At 48.4% G+C, this 17,622-nt stretch overlaps 1 protein-coding gene across 1 annotated transcript; it reads left to right on the forward strand.

Moving 5' to 3' along the window:
* The first annotated feature begins 6,225 nt into the window (after positions 1 to 6,225).
* On the forward strand, positions 6,226 to 14,699 carry LOC310743110 (C-type lectin lectoxin-Enh4-like). Its single transcript, XM_083573226.1, has 6 exons — positions 6,226 to 6,260; positions 6,743 to 6,812; positions 8,401 to 8,492; positions 10,176 to 10,328; positions 13,239 to 13,347; positions 14,414 to 14,699. The coding sequence occupies exons 2-6, from the start codon at positions 6,749 to 6,751 to the stop codon at positions 14,479 to 14,481; spliced, it is 486 nt and encodes a 161-aa protein (XP_083429352.1). The 5' UTR covers positions 6,226 to 6,260; positions 6,743 to 6,748; the 3' UTR covers positions 14,482 to 14,699.
* The last annotated feature ends 2,923 nt before the right edge of the window (positions 14,700 to 17,622 follow it).

Here is a 17,622-nt window from a genome sequence, read left to right on the forward strand (position 1 = left end):
TACATTGCAGGGGGTAAGACTAGATGACTCTTGGGGTCCCTTCCAACCCTACAATTCCATGCTTCCATGTTCCTCGTAGAGCTTCCACCATCTGAAGGAATGGGTTGAACTCCAATAAGGCTACACATCACTTCTGGTTTACAGAAATGTATGGTCATCCTGGCATTTCGGCCTGAGTTAAAGGTAAAGGGAGCCCTGACCATTAGGTCCAGTCGTGACCAACTCTGGGGTTGCAGCGTCATCTCACTTTATTGGCCGAGGGAGCCGGCGTACAGCTTCCGGGTCATGTGGCCAGTATGACTAAGCTGCTTCTGGCGAACCAGAGCAGTACACAGAAATTCCGTTTACCTTCCCACCAGAGTGGTACTTATTTATCTACTTGCACTTTGACATGCTTTCAAACTGCTGGGTTGGCAGGAAAAGGGACCAAGCAACGGGAGCTCACCCCGTCACGGGGATTTGAACCACCAACCTTCTGATCGGCAAGCCCTAGGCTCTGTGGTTTAACCCACAGCGCCACCCGCGTCCCTCTCAGCCTGAGTTACTCTCTTTTTTAAAAATAATAATAAAATGGTTCTGTTTTTGGAAAGGACAGGGGTATTTTATTCCCGATATGATAGCAAATAATGGTCAGTTGCACTGGTCAACTTTTGCAATGTATTCCTTTTTGGGGAGACGATTTCAGATAACTCATGCCATAATCTCCAACTGTCCCAAAAATGCCGGGACCGTCATGAAAATGTCACAACTCCTTACTTTGTCATGCAGAGTCCCAAATTCTCTAGGAGCCAAAGGAAAGTGGTGGTGGGTTCGAATCCCAGTGCTCTCTCCCAGCTTGGAGGAAGAGGGGGCTGAGAGGGGTGGGAGGGGAGATAACAAACCAAAATCAGGGTGCCTTAAAGCAGTTGCAGTATCCTTGGCCAAACCAGAGTAGCAGGGAAAGGGCTGCCTCAGAAGCAAGCCCCGTTAATCACTCAGGGGCAGGATCACAGGTAATGGCTGAAATCGTATGAGGCGCACATCCCAAGTTGCCAGTAATGTGAACTGCGGCCCTATGGCTACTCAGAAGTAACAACAACAACAATTTATTTATACCCCACCCATCTGGCTGGGTTTTCCCCGCCACTCTGGGCAGCTCCCAACAGAATATTAAAAACAAGATAAAACATAAAATGTTAAAAAACTTCCCTAAAGATGTCTTCTAAAAGTCAGATAGTTGTTTATTTCCTTGACATCTGATGGAAGGGCGTTCCACAGGGCGGGCGCCACCACCGAGAAGGCCCTGTGCCTGGTTCCCTGCAACCTCACTTCTCGCAGGGAGGGAACAGCAAGAAGACCCTCAGAGCTGGACCTCAGTGTCTGGGTAGAACGACGGGGGTGGAGATGCTCCTTCATGTATACTGGGCCGAGGCCGTTTAGGGCTTTAAAGGTCAGCACCAACACGTTGAATTGTGTTCAAAAATGTACTGGGAGCCAATGTAGGTCTTTCAGGACTGGTGTTATGTGGTCTCCAGTCCAGCAGCTGCATTCTGGATTACTTGTAGTTTCTAGGTCACCTTTAAAGGTAGCCCCATGTAGAGCACGTTGCAGTAGTACTAGCGGGAGATAACCAGAGCACGCACCACTCTGGCGAGACAGTCTGTAGGTCAGGAGGGTGTCATCCTGCATACCAGATGGAGCTGGTAGACAGCTGCCCTGGACACAGAACTGACCTGTGCCTCCATGGACAGCTGTGAGTCCAAAAAGACTCCCAGGCTGCGCACCTGGTCCTTCAGGGGCACAGTTGCCCCATTCAGGACCAGGGAGTCCCCCACACCTGCCCAAACCCTGCCCCCCAAAACAGTGCTTCTGTTGTCAGGATTCAACCTCAATCTGTTATCCACTATCCATCCTCTGGGCCAATCACCCCCCCGGCCTGCGGGCAGCTAGCCCTGCCCCGGGTGCCTGAGCAGCTAGCTCCACCTCTGTTTCCAAGTCCGCTTTCCTATTATTCTCATCATTGGCTCCAGCGCCACCTAGTGTCAGGCTCCCTGCCTTCTGCCCTGCCAGTGCCAATAGACACTGGGCACTTGTATGGGAAATGCACCCGGAAGACAAAAAAATTATCGAGGAGTTAGTGATCTGACATGGTCACCCTTCCTGCCTCTGTTCCTTCCCTTTCCCTTGCTCTTGTGAAGTTTTTTGATGGTGTGAGAACAATCTTTAATGTCCTGAGAACGTTGGGAGAAGGTGAAGCCCCCGCCAGCTGCCTTAATCAGTTGTGGAAGATAATGCTGGGTAGCTTCTTTGAAGTTGGACTTTGTTTTAAGAAAGTGAGGCATTGGGAGGGGGTAGCTAATGGAGGATCTGCACGTAGCCAGTCTTGAAAGCTGCACAGGTTATCTATAAAATCGGATAGTTTGGGCAGAGTTTCTTTGAAGCTTGTGAAAGGACTGATCGGCCGCAGGACTACCTGGAGGAGTCGCTTCACTGCTTCTTGAGGGCTTCCAAGTGGCAGACTGAAGTGCTTGCTTGATACATATACGTTGCTTGCTGTTTTAGAATAAAATCTTTAGCCTTCTCACTCACTTGTGTATTCTGTACTGCTTCTGAATCTCATTTTAAAAGAACCACCTTGCCTTTGGCAAAACAGCACCACAGCGACAAGCAGAGCAATGGATGAGCCTCACCCTGGGAAAACCTCAAGAAAGAAGGGCATTTTCGCTGGCCAGGTTTAATTCAAATCCATCAAACCTCCTTTGGGGAAGGTTCTCAGGCAGGGTGGAAGGAGAAAGAACTTGCCCATGTGAAGACCACCTGGTGGAAACCCTCACACACATGGTTCTCAGTTGTAAACTATATGCTGATCTCCGCCAGCAATTTCTAGATCAACTCTGTATCCCCAAATGGAAACCAGAGTTGGAGGTCATACATTTACTATTACTGGGGAATGATCAGGGAATGTCGTCGAAATACACTGCAGACCAAGAGATGTGACGATAGACTGCTCTGCCTCCTTACTTTTAGCAAATGTTTTGTGCCACTGGGGAAGTGGTAATTCTGTATTGATTTGTTTTGGATGTTTGTATGTGATGCCAGTAAAATTATTGATGATGATGATACAAGCAGTGCCAGATTTACATATAAGCTAAACAGCCTATAGTTTAGGGCCCCACTGTCTTGTGCGCCCCACAAAAAAAAGTCAAGAAAAAAACCTGGATGTATATTTCGAAAACAGAACATAAAAAACAACAACAAATAAAATAAAACCTACATACAGCAACAGTGTTTTGTGTTGTGTAGGCTCCTATGATGTAAGTCATGGGCCCCGCCTGCTAGCCTGCTCCCTAAAATATCACTTGTTTGCTCCTTTCTATATACAATGGTACCTTCAGTTGTTGTTGTTGTTTAGTCGTTTAGTCGTGTCCGACTCTTCGTGACCCCATGGTACCTCCAGTTACAAACTTAATTTGTTCCAGAGGGCCGTTCTTAACCTGAAACTGTTCTTAACCAGAGGCGTGCTTTTGCTAATGGCGCCGGCGGCACACGATTTCTGTTCTCATCCTGGGGCAAAGTTCTCAACTTGATGTAACTCTTCCAGGTTAGTGGAGTTTGTAACCTGAAGTGTTTCTAATCTGAGGCATTTGTAACTCGAGGTACCATTGTATAGGGTGCCAACATTCTGCATGGACTGGTTGCATGGCTACATGGGCAAATGGCTTGAGATACCCAGTGGCGTAGTGTGGGGGGTGCAGGGGGGGCTGGCCGCACCGGGCACAACATCTGGGGGTTAGGGTTAGGGGGCGCAAATCCACAGGTTAGGGGACGCAAATCCACGGGTTAGGGGGCGCAAATTACTTGCCTTGCCCCGGGTGCTGACAACCCACGCTACGCCACTGGAGATACCTATTAGGTCCATAAATTACCATATAGCATATATTCCACACAAAAAACAGCAACCATTTGTTGTTGCCAAAGGACAGCTGGACATAGAAAGGGCCCCATTGCCTTCGGTAGCTTAGGGCCTCATCAAACCTAAATCTGGCCCTGTGTGACTGGCAGAAGGAGAGCACACGATGCAAATTGGGGAAGGTATGTACAGTTTTCTCAGGCTCCAGAATTTATACAGATTGTAGAATTTCGCCCTTATGGGCACAGAATTTTGATTTTTTTGCTTCAAGCTCACAAAACAGGGAAATTAGCAAATATTACAGTTATGGAGATCTTTGCCTCCCTGCCCCCTATAAAGCCCACCAAGCAGAAATGGGAAAACCCACACTTCCCAGCCCCACTTCAACTCGCCCACACTTAAGACAACGGGATAGACTAAGGGGAATCCAGCCAAAGAATCTGGGAACAGGGAGACCCAAAGGTGTAGCCGTCTCACTAAACCCAGCCCCCCAGCTCTGAGGACCCTCCCATCAAACCTAAATCTGGCCCTGGCTGCAAACTAAGTACAAGTCTTCAGACATCTGACAAACAGGACTCTAGTTCGAGCGCATGGGAGCACTTTCCATGTGGGCAAAGCAAAACGGTGTGAAAGGATGCAGGTGGAAATTAATGAGTAGATGAAACCCATGGCAGCTGCGAGGCTGGAGCTGTTGAGTGGTTGCCAATCCCCTCACTGTCTCTGCTTTCTCAAGCTACTTTCCACACCTTTTCTTTCTTTTTGTAGCATTTGCAAGTGACGAGAATGGCACTTGCCCTGCATTTTCTGCCTCCCATACACAGCTGCATCCTTGACCTTGCTGAGTGCCCACCCACATTAAGAGTTCGAACCAGGTCAGGGGTGGGAAGAATCAAAGATCCAGCTTCCAGCAAGGAACATGAAGTGCCTGTTCTGTCAAATCAAAGGAGCTGCTGGGCTGTGGGCGCCATTTTGGCTTTCCAGCTCCGCAACCTGACTTGCCCGGTTCCTGCATTTTTGGCTGCCTCCAGGCTCATTATTTCGTGGAAGGAGAAAGAGTAACCCAGATGATCAAGGGGAATCAAGAAGGTTGCAGAGTTGGAAACTTTTAACGCCACTTCTGCACCAAACTTTTAAAGCAGTATCACACTGCCTGAAGCAGCCATGGCTTTTCCCAAATAATCCTGAAAACTGTGGCTTGTTAAGGGTGCTGAGAAATAATTGTTCCTGTCCCGGAGCTATAATTCCCAGCATTCCCTGGGGAGAGGGATTGATTGTTAATAGGAGTCTCCTATCACCTTCCAGCATGCGGGTGGCACCTACAGAGCCTAGGACTTGCCGATCAGAAGGTCGGCGGTTCGAATCCCTGCGACGGGGTGAGCTCCCATTGCTTGGTCCCTTTTCCTGCCAACCCAGCAGTTTGAAAGCATGTCAAAGTGCAAGTAGATAAATAAGTACCACTCTGGTGGGAAGGTAAATGGCATTTCTGTGTGCTGCTCTGGTTCGCCAGAAGCGGCTTAGTCATGCTGGCCACATGACCCGGAAGCTGTACACTGGCTCCCTCGGCCAATAAAGCGAGATGAGCGCCACAACCCCAGAGTCATCCGTGACTGGACCTAACGGTCAGGGGTCTCTTTACGTTTAACACCTTCCGGCAGCCTTAACAAACTACAACCCCCAGGATTCTTTGAGGAGAGAATGGAAATTTATGGAAGTATACATGCATGGGAAAAACAGAGAACAGTTTTCTCTATCTAGAGGCGATGGGAGCCAGGTGCAGTGTTATACAGTGGTTCCGCTCCTTTCTCCTTGGCCGTGTCCAGAAAGTGGTGGTGGGGGATGAGTGTTCAAACCCCTGGGCTCTCACTTGTGGGGTGCATCAGGGCTCTGTCCTCTCCCCCATGCTTTTTAATATTTATACGAAGTTGCTGGGAGAGATCATCAGGGGGTTTGGGCTAGGTATCCATCAATATGCAGATGTTACCCAGCTCTACTTCTCTTTCAAATCAGAACCAGTGAAGGCAGTGAAGGTCCTGTGTGAGTGTGTGGAGCCAGTTTGTGTTGTGTTTTATGTTTTATTTATGTAAATTGTTTTGCAATTTTAAAAAGATGTTGTTGGAGGCATCACTCTGAAAAGTTAACATATTATATATTCCACCCACCACATTCAGTTTGTTCGGACTTTTCCGTAACCATTAACTGCTCACTTGCCACGGGGTTTTTGCGTGGGATCACGGTGCTCGCGTTTGATGCCTGCAACAGAGGCAATTGCGTCCCCGCAACTGTTGGTCTATAAATGCCCCAGGAGGGTTGAGAATTCTCTAGAGGAAGGAGAATTGTTTCGGCATTTTGGACAACCGAAGCAGAGGGACAGGTGAGTAGCCTTTGCAGCTGGGTCTCCTTGGTTCTGCCAGTAATTGCAGTTCCTTTGATGAGATGAAACCCAAACGGTGCTACCTTGGAAATGTAGACGCCTATTCTCATTTGCTCTTGATGGATGCATATATTAAATTATCTGAGGTATTGCTAATTAACTTTACAGAAATGCCACGAACCACTTGCCAAATTCAAGTCTGTGTATTGTTTTGGGGGTTTTTTGTAAAAAAGAAAAGAAAAAGAAAATTGAGGGGCAATGCAGCTTTGATAAGCAGGGAGAAAGAAATCTATGAATATGAGTGGGGAGAAGGGAAAAGAAATTCTGGTAGTATCCCTCATCTGCAGGGGGTTGGACTAGATGACCCTCAAGGTCCCTTCCAAGGTTCTGTGATTCTAATAGCTGGCTGGGTCAGGCTGGTGGCCCACCTGTTCAAGCATCCTGTTCTCACAGAATTAGAAGAAAATGTTCTCTCTCCACAGGTGCAGATGGGGCCGTTCTCTCCCTTCAACCTCTCCCTTGTGGTTTTCCTGGCTTTCCTTTCCCTGCAAGGTATGACTAAGTTGGGCTCATCAAACCCTGGTTGAGACGAGCCAAGTAAAGTCTTCTCCAAAACCAAGTGGGCTCGGCACCCGGCCACCCCTCTTCAATGGACAACTGCTTGCTCCATCCTCATTGACACTTCTCCCCTCCCCAGGTCAGCCTTTGCCAACCTGGTGCTCCCCAACTGCTTAGACTACAACTCCCAGCAACCTCAGCACCATACAGCTGGGCTGTGTTTTAGCCCAACGCATCTAGCAGGCACAAGGCTGCTCTAGGGTTTCCTTCAGCTTCTCGGTCTTTATTAGGCTTGCATTGCCATCCTCCTTCCCTCCCTCTTAAGGCCTCACCCACCCTCGACAGGGCCCTCATCCTGCTCCTTCCTTCCTTACAAGCCAGCTGTGGCCCCAACCCTGGAGCGTCCGTTAAGGCTGCGAACAGTGGGACTGCTGTGGCGTCCAGTCCACTTCCCTATATAATAATAATAATTTATTATTTATACCCCGCCCATCTGGCTGCCCCCCCCCAGCCACTCTGGGCGGCCTTCAACAAAACATTAAAATACCGTAATACATCAAACATTAAAAGCTTCCCTAAACAGGTCTGCCTTCAGATGTCTTCTAAAAGTCTGGTAGTTGTTGTTCTCTTTGAATCTGGTGGGAGGGCGTTCCACAGGGAGGGTGCCACTAACAAGAAGGCCCTCTGCTGGGTTCCCTGTAGCTTAGCTTCTTGCAGCAAGGGACAGAAGGCCCTCGGCACTGGACCTCAGTGTCCGGGTAGAATGATGGGGGTGGAGGTCAAGGTCAGCACCAACACTTTGAATTGTGCTCGGAAACGTACTGGGAGCCAATGTAGGTCTTTCAAGACTGGTGTTATGTGGTCTCAGCAGCCACTCCCAGTCACCAGTCTAGCTGACGCATTCTAGATTAGTTGTAGTTTCCGGGTCACCTTCAAAGGTAGCACCACGCATTGCAGTAGTCCAAGCGGGAGATAACCAGAGCATGCACCACTTTGGCGAGGCAGTCTGCAGGCAGGGAGGGTCCCATCCTGCGTACCAGATGGAGCTGGTAAACAGCTGCCCTGGACACAGAATTGACCTGTGCCTCCATGGACAGCTGTGAGTCCCTGTGCCAACCTGCTTCTCCCGGCTACAGCAAAGTAATTTGCGCAGAGGTGACTGTGTGGAAGGAATCTCAGCATGCAGTAAAACTCTCGTCCAACAACTCCTTCTATTCTAAGAAGCGTTTATTGTACAACAGCAAAACAACAAATCAGCCAGAAGATAGCAAAGGCATGATGCTTCTCTTGTCGCAGCAAAACAGAAAGTGAAAACGTTCACATAACAAAGATGCGAACACACCCCAGTGACAGGACGCCATTTCCCTTGAGCTATTAACCCTGTACGCTCTGGGTATCCTCACACCCCCTCTCGTCCTGTACCACTGGAGAAGAGTGCAAGTACTGTAAGTACGACCACTTACCCCAAACACAACCCTTCGCAGAACTCCCCATGTCTTTGGAAGCTCAAAGGTTTTGTGAACCCATCTGCTAGGTTCTTCTGACTTGGACAGTACTTCAGCTTTCCCTTCTCTTTCACCAGGCGCAGACTCCAGCTGCCCCACAGGCTGGGTCAAGCGTGGAAATCAATGCTTTGGGTTCTTCGACGTTACTATGCAATGGCAAGATGCAGAGGTATGGGACCAAGAGTGGCTTGAACCAGGGATGTATTTCATTAAAAACTTAAGCACAGTAAAAGAGCCGGCAGGATCAGGCCAACACATCTAGTGCAGTCTCCTGTTCCTAAAGTGGCCAACCACAGGCTTACAGGAAGCCTGCAAGATAGATCTGGGTGCAAGAGCACTTTCTCTTCCTGCAGTTTCCAGCAACTGGTATTCAGAAGCTTACCGTATTTTTCGCTCTATAAGACACACTTTTTCCCTCCTAAAAAGTAAAGGGAAATGTGTGTGCGTCTTATGGAGTGAATGCAGGCTGCGCATCTATCCCAGAAGCCAGAACAGGAAGAGGGAGCGCTGCGCAGTGATCCCTCTTGCTGTTCTGGCTTCTGGGATTCAGAATATTTTTTCTTGTTGTTTTCCTCCTCCAAAAACTAGGTGTGTCATATGGTCTGGTGCATCTTATAGAGCAAAAAATACAGTAACTCTTTGTGGGGTGCATCCCCCTGTGGAAAAAAATGGCTTTGCAAACTCCCAGGCTTTGCTTGTCTTGACTTGCGTCCTTATCATGGATGGGGCTCACTGCTTGTTTGTGCTTGTGGTTCTCATGAGTGGGATGCAGGTGGTGCTGTGGGCTAAACCGCTGAGCCTCTTGGGCTTGCCGATCAGATGGTCGGCGGTTCGAATCCCCGCAACGGGGTGAGCTCCCGTTGCTCTGTCCCAGCTCCTGTCAGCCTAGCAGTTCAAAAGCTCAGCAGTTCAAATAGATAAATAGGCAGTGCTTTTCTCTGGGGGTACGCAGGGGTACGCATACCCCTAAACATTTTGTGAATCTAAGTTTGGCCTCACTGAGGGGTAGTATTTCAATATGAGTCAGAAAATGAGAGTACCCCTAAACATTTTTTAAAGAAAAAAAGCACTGTAAATGGGTACCGCTGTGGTGGGAAGGTAAACAGTATTTCCATGCGCTCCGGCACTTCTCATGGTCCTCTGTGCACCAGAAGCGGTTTAGTCCTGCTGGCCACATGACCTGGAAAGCTAACTGTGGACAAACACCAGCTCCCTTGGCCTGAAGGCGAGATGAGCATCGCAACCCCATAGTCGCCTTTGACTGGACCAAACTGTCCAGGAGTCCATTACCTTTTACCTTCTCATGACACCAACTCAGTTCATGCTGGTACTTAGTGCATTCTAGAGCATGGTGCTGATAATGCAAAGGTCACAGGTTCGATCCCCGAACGAGATCGTTGCACATTCCTGCATTGCAGAGGGTTGGACTAGATGATCCTTGGTGTCTCTTCCAACTCTACAATTCTAGATTTCTGTAATTTTTGCAGTACAGTGGTACCTCGGGTTAAGTACTTAATTCTTTCCGGAGGTCCGTTCTTAACCTGAAACTGTTCTTAACCTGAAGCACCACTTTAGCTAATGGGGCCTCCTGCTGCCGCCGATTTCTGTTCTCATCCTGGAGCAAAGTTATTAACCCGAGGTACTATTCCTGGGTTAGCAGAGTCTGTAAGCTGAAGTGTATGTAACCCGAGGTACCACTGTACATGCTCAGCCCATGGTGGTTACATGGACTGCAAATGTCTCCTCTTACTGCTCAGAAGTTGCTGTCCAGGCACAGGGACACAATGAAGGAGAAGCCCAATTCCAATGGCAGCTCCCATTCTCTGGGGTGCTCTTTTTTGGTCTCCCTCAGGTTGCCTGCCAGGCCTTTGGCGAGAACGGCCATCTTGCCTCCATTCACAATGAAGACGACATGAAGGCCCTGTCGCAACATCTGAGCCAGAACTATAAAGGGGGTCAACATATATGGATCGGGTTGCACAAACCCAACACTGGGAGTGAAAACGTGAGTCTGGCCAGGCGGTCCTCCGCTTTCAAATCAATATTCAGGGACTGTTCAAAATGGCAGCCGCAAGGGGCAGGGAAACCAGCTGAAAATATTGAAATTTCAGCTCCGGTCGTCCGAGCTGATAAGGCTCATCTTTTTGAGCCCTCCCAGCAAAGCATTAAAACAACAAAGTCCACAACGGAAGGATGAGGCAGGTATGGCTACATTGCTATGCTTTATAACTAAGCTATGCAGAGAGCAAAGAAATATACATGTTCTCTCTATGAGAGCAGAGAGCAACTGAACAAAGGAAAACGAAAGAACAAAGGAAACAGGAAACCAGTAACGTCACATCCCGTCTCCCTTTCCCGTGAGAATCCAACAGTATCTGGACTGTGGAATGTAAACACAGTCCTGTGACTTGCAAGCAGCTGCTCAGTGAAGAAACAGAAACTAACAGTTCCTACATGGAGGGAAAGAGCAGGAAAGGGAACACACGTGTCAGGTGAGCGTTTAGGAAAATGGTTAGCCATCCACCTTTCTGGGAAATACCTGAGAGTCCAGCATGCGAGTCAGAGCTCTGTCTTAACTTTGATCATACGGGGCTGTCTTTGGAAGGTGGCTGGATGGAGAAGATGACGACTGGTCTCCCACACCTTTATCATCTCTGAAGAAGAGGGGATCGTGGCAGGTGTGCTTTTTGTGAAAGTGGGGCTGCCGTGGGGGGGGGGGGAGAGAACAGCTGTACCTGCCAAGATCCCCTCTTCAGCATGAACATTGGAGGACCAAGTCTTGATCCTTTCCAACAAGGTGGGGGGGGGGGGAGAAATACTTTTTTTCTTTTTTCTTTTTGCAAATGGCATAGCCATCTTCTCAACATTTGCAATTTTCTCCAGTGCATGCTTGCTCAGAGGCAAGTTCCACTAGCTTTATGTCTCTGCTGTCTTATCCCGGTGCTTTTTTTCCTGGGGGTACGTCATTTGGCCTCATTGAGGGGCAGTATTTAATGTGAGTAGGAAAATGAGAGTAGCTCTTAAACATTTTTTTTTTAAGACAAAAGGCACTGTCTTATACTTTGAAGGAAAAAAAATGAATGAATTCCTGTGCCCCACAAATAACCCAGAGATGCATTTTAAATAAAAGCACACATTCTACTCATGTAAAAACACACCGATTCCTGGACCGTTTGCGGGCCAGATTTAGAAGGCAATTGGGCTGGTTACGGCCACTGGGCCTTAGTTTGCCTAGCCATGGTGTTATCCTATGCAATAGCTTCAGAAATCTCTAGGCCTCAAGTTTTAGGATAACATTATCAGGTTGACACAAGTTAACCGGATGCAGTCTGCTTTCCAACTATGCCAAATTTTAGTAAGCAGGGAGTGGAAAAATGAGGAGGCAACACTTTCTCTTCTATTTATTAAAATGTATGCACCCCTATATTGGTTCTTTTAAAACAAAAGCAAACCGACAAACCTCAAAGCTGTTTTTTAGTGGTGGTTAGGAACATGAATGCAGGAAGGTCTTTTTAAAAATGGAGGACCCAAACCGATGGGTTACAAGAGAGGAGATTCCGACTAAACATACGGAAAAACTTTCGGACAGTAAGAGCTATTCAAAGCAACGACAAACAGACCTTTGGTCACGTAAAACATACTCAAGAAACACATGAGACGTAACTGGGTGTGTTCTTAGATAAATAAGATATACTATTCATAGTATCAAATTGTAAATTTCAACAGAAGTAACTCATAAAGTTCAACAAATGAAAAAAGCAGAAGACCCAGTGGATCAGATCATTCTATAGCCAGTTCATGCATAAGGTCCATCTGTGTAATGGTGTCCATTCCACCTGTCTCTTCATAAAATCCAAACCACCCACATGAAAGGTTGTTTTGTTGTTGTTTAGTCATTTAGTTGTGTCTGACTCTTTGTGACCCCCTGGACCAGAGCATGCCAGGCACTCCTGTCTTCCACTGCCTCCCGCAGTTTGGTCAAACTCAGGCTGGTAGCTTCGAGAACACTGTCCCACCATCTCATCCTCTGTCATCCCCTTCGCCTTGTGCCCTCCATCTTTCCCAACATCAGGGTCTTTTGCAGGGTGTCTTCTCTTCTCATGAGGTGGCCAAAGTCTTGGAGCCTCAGCTTTAGGATCTGTCCTTCCAGTGAGCACTCAGGGCTGATTTTCTTCAGCATGGGTCGGTTTGATCTTCTTGCAGTCCATGGGACTCTCAAGAGTCTCCTCCAGCATCAGAATTCAAAAGCATCAATTCTTCTGCGATCAGCCTTCTTTATGGTCCAGCTCTCACTTCCACACATTACTACTGGGAAAACCAGAGCTTTAACTATAGGGACCTTTGTTGGCAAGGTGATGTCTCTTCTTTTTAAGTTGCTGTCTAGGCCTGTCATTGTTTTTTTCCCAAGAAGCAGGCGTCTTTTAATTTCGTGACTGCTGTCAACATCTGCAGTGATCATGTCTAAGACAAGGATTTCCAGAATATTGGCCTTGTTTCACCGTCCTGGGCTACATCAGTACTTAAAGCTCTAAATAATGCAAATAAATACAGTATCATGATCTCACACATTTTACAGAAAAAATAATATAAAACCATAAATAACTGTACATACCATATGTGATATTACAGGACAGCGGATCTTATGGCATAGTAGTAGCTGCAGTAAGCAGCAACTGTTACAAAGTAGTGTTATATGGACAAACACAATACTGATTGGGTTACAGGTGTTGGCAATCCACTATTCTGCTGAGATTAGCGGAGATTCTATTATTCTAAGTCCCTGCAACGTGGGAACTGGGATTCTGAGTCTCCAGATGTTCTTCTTATTCCCATTGATTGGACAAGGGAAGAATGGGCTGGAGAGGTCCCTTTCTTCCTCAGCAGTGACGATGTCTCTTTTGCTCTCTTTCTATAGAATAGGCAGTTCAAATGGACAGACGGCACCACTGGAGGATACACTCCTTGGGCGCCTGGGCTACCCAGTATTGACACCGACGAACACTGCGTGGAACTCTTCAGCCATGGTGAGGAGCAAGAGGAGGATGCCATGGGGTGCTTCAGAGATGGAGGCTGGAGCACTGGAGGAAGGGGCAGGGAAGGGAAGGGCCAGGTGTTTCCCCACCCTCTCCTGAACCACTGGCTCCCAGAACCAGGAGGGGACTGAAGTGGGAAGAGCAGAGGACGTTTCCATGTAGGCATAGTCTCTGGCTACATGTGTGCAGCCTGTCAGGGGAAGGTACATAAACTGGTGGGGCAGGATGGCCCCCTGTTGCTGCAACTGTTCCATCAAGACCCACCTATGAATAGCTGCCTAGATGCTACACTGGGGGGGGTTTATCCACAACTGTGGAAACTGTGCTGGGCCCGGGGGTTAACCCAAGCAATGCGGTCCAGGTTCGGTTCCGAATCCAAGGATTCTGTGAGGAGTCAGTCCAACAGGGCCAAGGCAAGTCTCAAGGCAGGAAACTAGGTAGCTCAGACACAGGGTCTCAGGCAGGTTCCAGAAAGCAGCAATGTTGCTCCCGCAACCTGGGGCAGGGCCCGACAGCCTTTTATCTCTGTCGGGGTAACGGCCGTCCTGATCCCCCGGTGATTCACCTCCCTGTCTCGCCCGAAGGCGAGCACTCCTCCTGCGAGTACTCAGGTCTCTCCTTCTCTCAGACCTTAGTTTCTGCAGCTCGGGAGATGTTGGTGGGTTACTAGACCCAGAGGCCACCTCAGCCTCTCCTGACCCAACTGGTAGTGGAGCAGCTGTAAGTGATGGCCCAGCTGAGGGCAACGAGGTCATCCCTGCATCTGGAGACAGGGCACGCTCAGGCCCCTGACTTGGTCCAGCTGGTCCTTGTTGCAGGGGAACCTGTGCAGACTGGGGCTCTTCAGAATCAGGCCCCAGACTTGGTTCAGATGATGCCTGAGGCAGAGGATCCGGTGCACTCAAACGGTGCATGGTTTCAGAGAACTGGGTTGCTGCTAGTAGGCCCCTGTAACTCCCTGCCACATGTTTCCAAGACCTCCTGCCGCCCCGACAAAGTTGGACACTGATGTGGCTGGCTGTGAGTGTTAGTAACATCCTCCCACATTGTCTTCCAGAATACATGAACTGGAATAACGACTATTGCATCGCAAATCACCCCTACCTGTGCAAATACACTCTCTGAGGCTGAGAAAAGACTCTGACATGCTCAGTAGCACCTGGGAGACTGACCAAGATGCATCTTCTACCTGCGAGAATCCAAGTCTTTCCATGTATTGTGCTCTGAAGCCCAAGCCCACGCTTCCCCAGCCTGGTGCCCTCCAGAGGTTTCGGATTAAAACTCCCATCGCTCAGTGGGACAGAATTTCTCTCCTGTGGTCAATAAAGTCTCTTCCAAATACACCTGTTGTTAAGTTATGGGCGAACATATTACACAACACAGCGATTCTTCAAACAGCTCTTATTTATTCAGAGGCCAGAACAGAACTGAACTGAAGAGCTCAGTCAGCCTGCTTATATAGAGCTCCAGAACAACGTAACTGTAGCAACTTTCTAAAACTATCCAATCACTGAACGTCACTTTCGATCCTTCATTTGCATACAAACTATCCAATCTCTGAACGTCACTTTTGATCCTTCATTTGCATAACTATCTACAGTATCCCCCTGCTGGCCCAGGGTGAGAACTTCAGTACATAACACCTGTGGCTCTGAGTTTCTCCTGTTTTCATTTACGCCACCTGTTATAGGAATTCTAAGGTGATATATAATGTCCATAAATTTACAAGGCAAACACATACATATGTATATAAACCACGTGTCTGAAATTGTGCAGGAGAGCAAGCCTGAAACCATTTTGACTCTCTCAAACTGACCTCAAGTATTTCTCTGCAAGGAGGAAGGAAATGGGAAAGCCACCCCATTGTCTTTTGCTTAGCTGTCTTAAGGGCATAAGGTAAAGGGACCCCTGACCATTAGGTCCAGTCGCAGACGACACTGGGGTTGCAGCGCTCATCTCGCTTTACTGGCCAAGGGAGCCGGCGTACAGCTTCCGGGTCATGTGGCCAGCATGACTAAGCCGCTTCTGGTGAACCAGAGCAGCGCACGGAAACGCCCTTTACCTTCCCGCCGGAGCGGTACCTATTTACCGTATTTTTTGCTGTATAAGACTCACTTTTTCCCTCCTAAAAAGTAAGGGGAAATGTGTGTTGGTTTCTATTTCCCTCACTGTGCAGCAACTGCTTGTCACAAGGCATCGTTTACATTCCACAGTCAGAGTTACTGTTGGGTTCCCACGAGAATGGGAGACTGGATGTGACGTACACTGGTTTCCTGTTTTTCAGTGTTCTCTCGGTTTCTTTGTGTTGAGAGTGAGTTGCTTCTCTGCTCTCACAGAGACAGGATGCATGTTTGTATGCTCTCAGCATAGCTTGTAAATAAAGTCAGCATGTAGCACATTTACCTGCTTATCCTTTTGCTGCGTGGACTACGCTCTGCTTCGGCTCAAGATAAGACGAGCCTGTACCAGTTCCAGATGGGCCGGAGCTGGTCAAATCTCACAATGTGTGCACGTCCTATTGAGCGAAAGCAGGCTGTGCAGCTATCACAGAGGCCAGAACAGCAAGAGGGAATGCTGCTTTCACTGCGCAGTGATGCCTCTTGCTCTTCTGGCTTCTCAGATTCAATCTGAGATTGGCTACAAACTAAGTACAAGTCTTCAGACATCTGACAAACAGGACTCTAGTTCGAGCACATGGGAGCACTTTCCATGTGGGCTAAGCAAAACGGTGTGAAAGGAAACAGGTGGAAATTAATGAGTAGATGAAACCCATGGCAGCTGCGAGGCTGGAGCTGTTGAGTGGTTGCCAATCCCCTCACTGTCTCTGCTTTCTCAAGCTACTTTCCACACCTTTTCTTTCTTTTTGTAGCATTTGCAAGTGACGAGAATGGCACTTGCCCTGCATTTTCTGCCTCCCATACACAGCTGCATCCTTGACCTTGCTGAGTGCCCACCCACATTAAGAGTTCGAACCAGGTCAGGGGTGGGAAGAATCAAAGATCCAGCTTCTAGCAAGGAACATGAAGTGCCTGTTCTGTCAAATCAAAGGAGCTGCTGGGCTGTGGGCGCCATTTTGGCTTTCCACCTCCGCAACCTGACTTGCCCGGTTCCTGCATTTTTGGCTGCCTCCAGGCTCATTATTTCGTGGAAGGAGAAAGAGTAACCCAGATGATCAAGGGGAATCAAGAAGGTTGCAGAGTTGGAAACTTTTAAGGCCACTTCTGCACCAAACTTTTAAAGCAGTATCACACTGCCTGAAGCAGCCATGGCTTTCCCCAAATAATCCTGAAAACTGTGGCTTGTTAAGGGTGCTGGGAAACGCTTGTTCCCGTCCCAAAACTATAATTCCCAGCATTCCCTGGGGAGAGGGATTGATTGTTAAATGACTTTGGGAATTGTAGCTCAGGGAGGGGAATAGGAGTCTCCTAACATCTTCTAGCAAGGGACGCGGGTGGCACTGTGGGTTAAACCACAGAGCCTAGGACTTGTCGATCAGAAAGTAGGCGGTTCGAATCCCCATTACGGGGTGAGCTCCTGTTGCTTGGTCCCTGCTCCTCCCGACCTAGCAGTTCGAAAGGATGCCAAACTGCAAGTAGATAAATAGGTACCACTCCGGCGGGAAGGTAAACGGCGTTTCTGTGCGCTGCTCTGGTTTGCCAGAAGCTGGCCACATGACCCAGAAGCTGTACACTGGCTCCCTCAGCCAATAAAGCGAGATGAGCGCCACAACCCCAGAGTCATCCGTGACTGGACCTAACGGTCAGGGGTCCCTTTACGTTTAACACCTTCCGGCAGCCTTAACAAACTACAACCCCCAGGATTCTTTGAGGAAAGAATGGAAATTTATGGAAGTACACATGCATGGAAAAAACAGAGAACAGTTTTCTCTATCTAGAGGGGCTGGGAGATTGGGGGCATTGTTATACAGTGGTTCTGCTCCTTCCTCCTGGGCCGTGTTCAGAAAGTGGTGGTGGGGAATGAGTGTTCAGACCCCTGGGCTCTCACTTGTGGGGTGCCTCAGGGTTCTGTCCTTTCCTCCATGCTTTTTAATATCTATATGAAGCCACTAGGAGAGATCATCAGGGGGTTTGGGCTGGGTGTTCATCAGTATGCAGATGATACCCAGCTCTACCACTCTTTCAAATCAGAACCAGTGAAGGCAGTGAAGGTCCTGTGTGAGTGTCTGGAGGCTGTTGGAGGATGGATGGTGGCTAACAGATTGAGGTTGAATCCTGACAAGTGTGTATAGACCAACAATGTGTAAAA

This window comes from Podarcis filfolensis (genome assembly GCF_964270895.1).
Source record: "Podarcis filfolensis genome assembly, chromosome: 10".
In the NCBI taxonomy this organism is placed as follows: domain Eukaryota; kingdom Metazoa; phylum Chordata; class Lepidosauria; order Squamata; family Lacertidae; genus Podarcis; species Podarcis filfolensis.

Excerpts from the sequence above, each read along its gene's own strand:
- LOC310743110 (XM_083573226.1), top strand. The coding sequence starts at position 6,749 with ATGGGGCCGTTCTCTCCCTTCAACCTCTCCCTTGTGGTTTTCCTGGCT. Across the intron at positions 10,329-13,238 it reads CCAACACTGGGAGTGAAAAC|AATAGGCAGTTCAAATGGAC; the intron begins GTGAGTCTGGCC and ends CTCTTTCTATAG. Across the intron at positions 13,348-14,413 it reads CGTGGAACTCTTCAGCCATG|AATACATGAACTGGAATAAC; the intron begins GTGAGGAGCAAG and ends ATTGTCTTCCAG.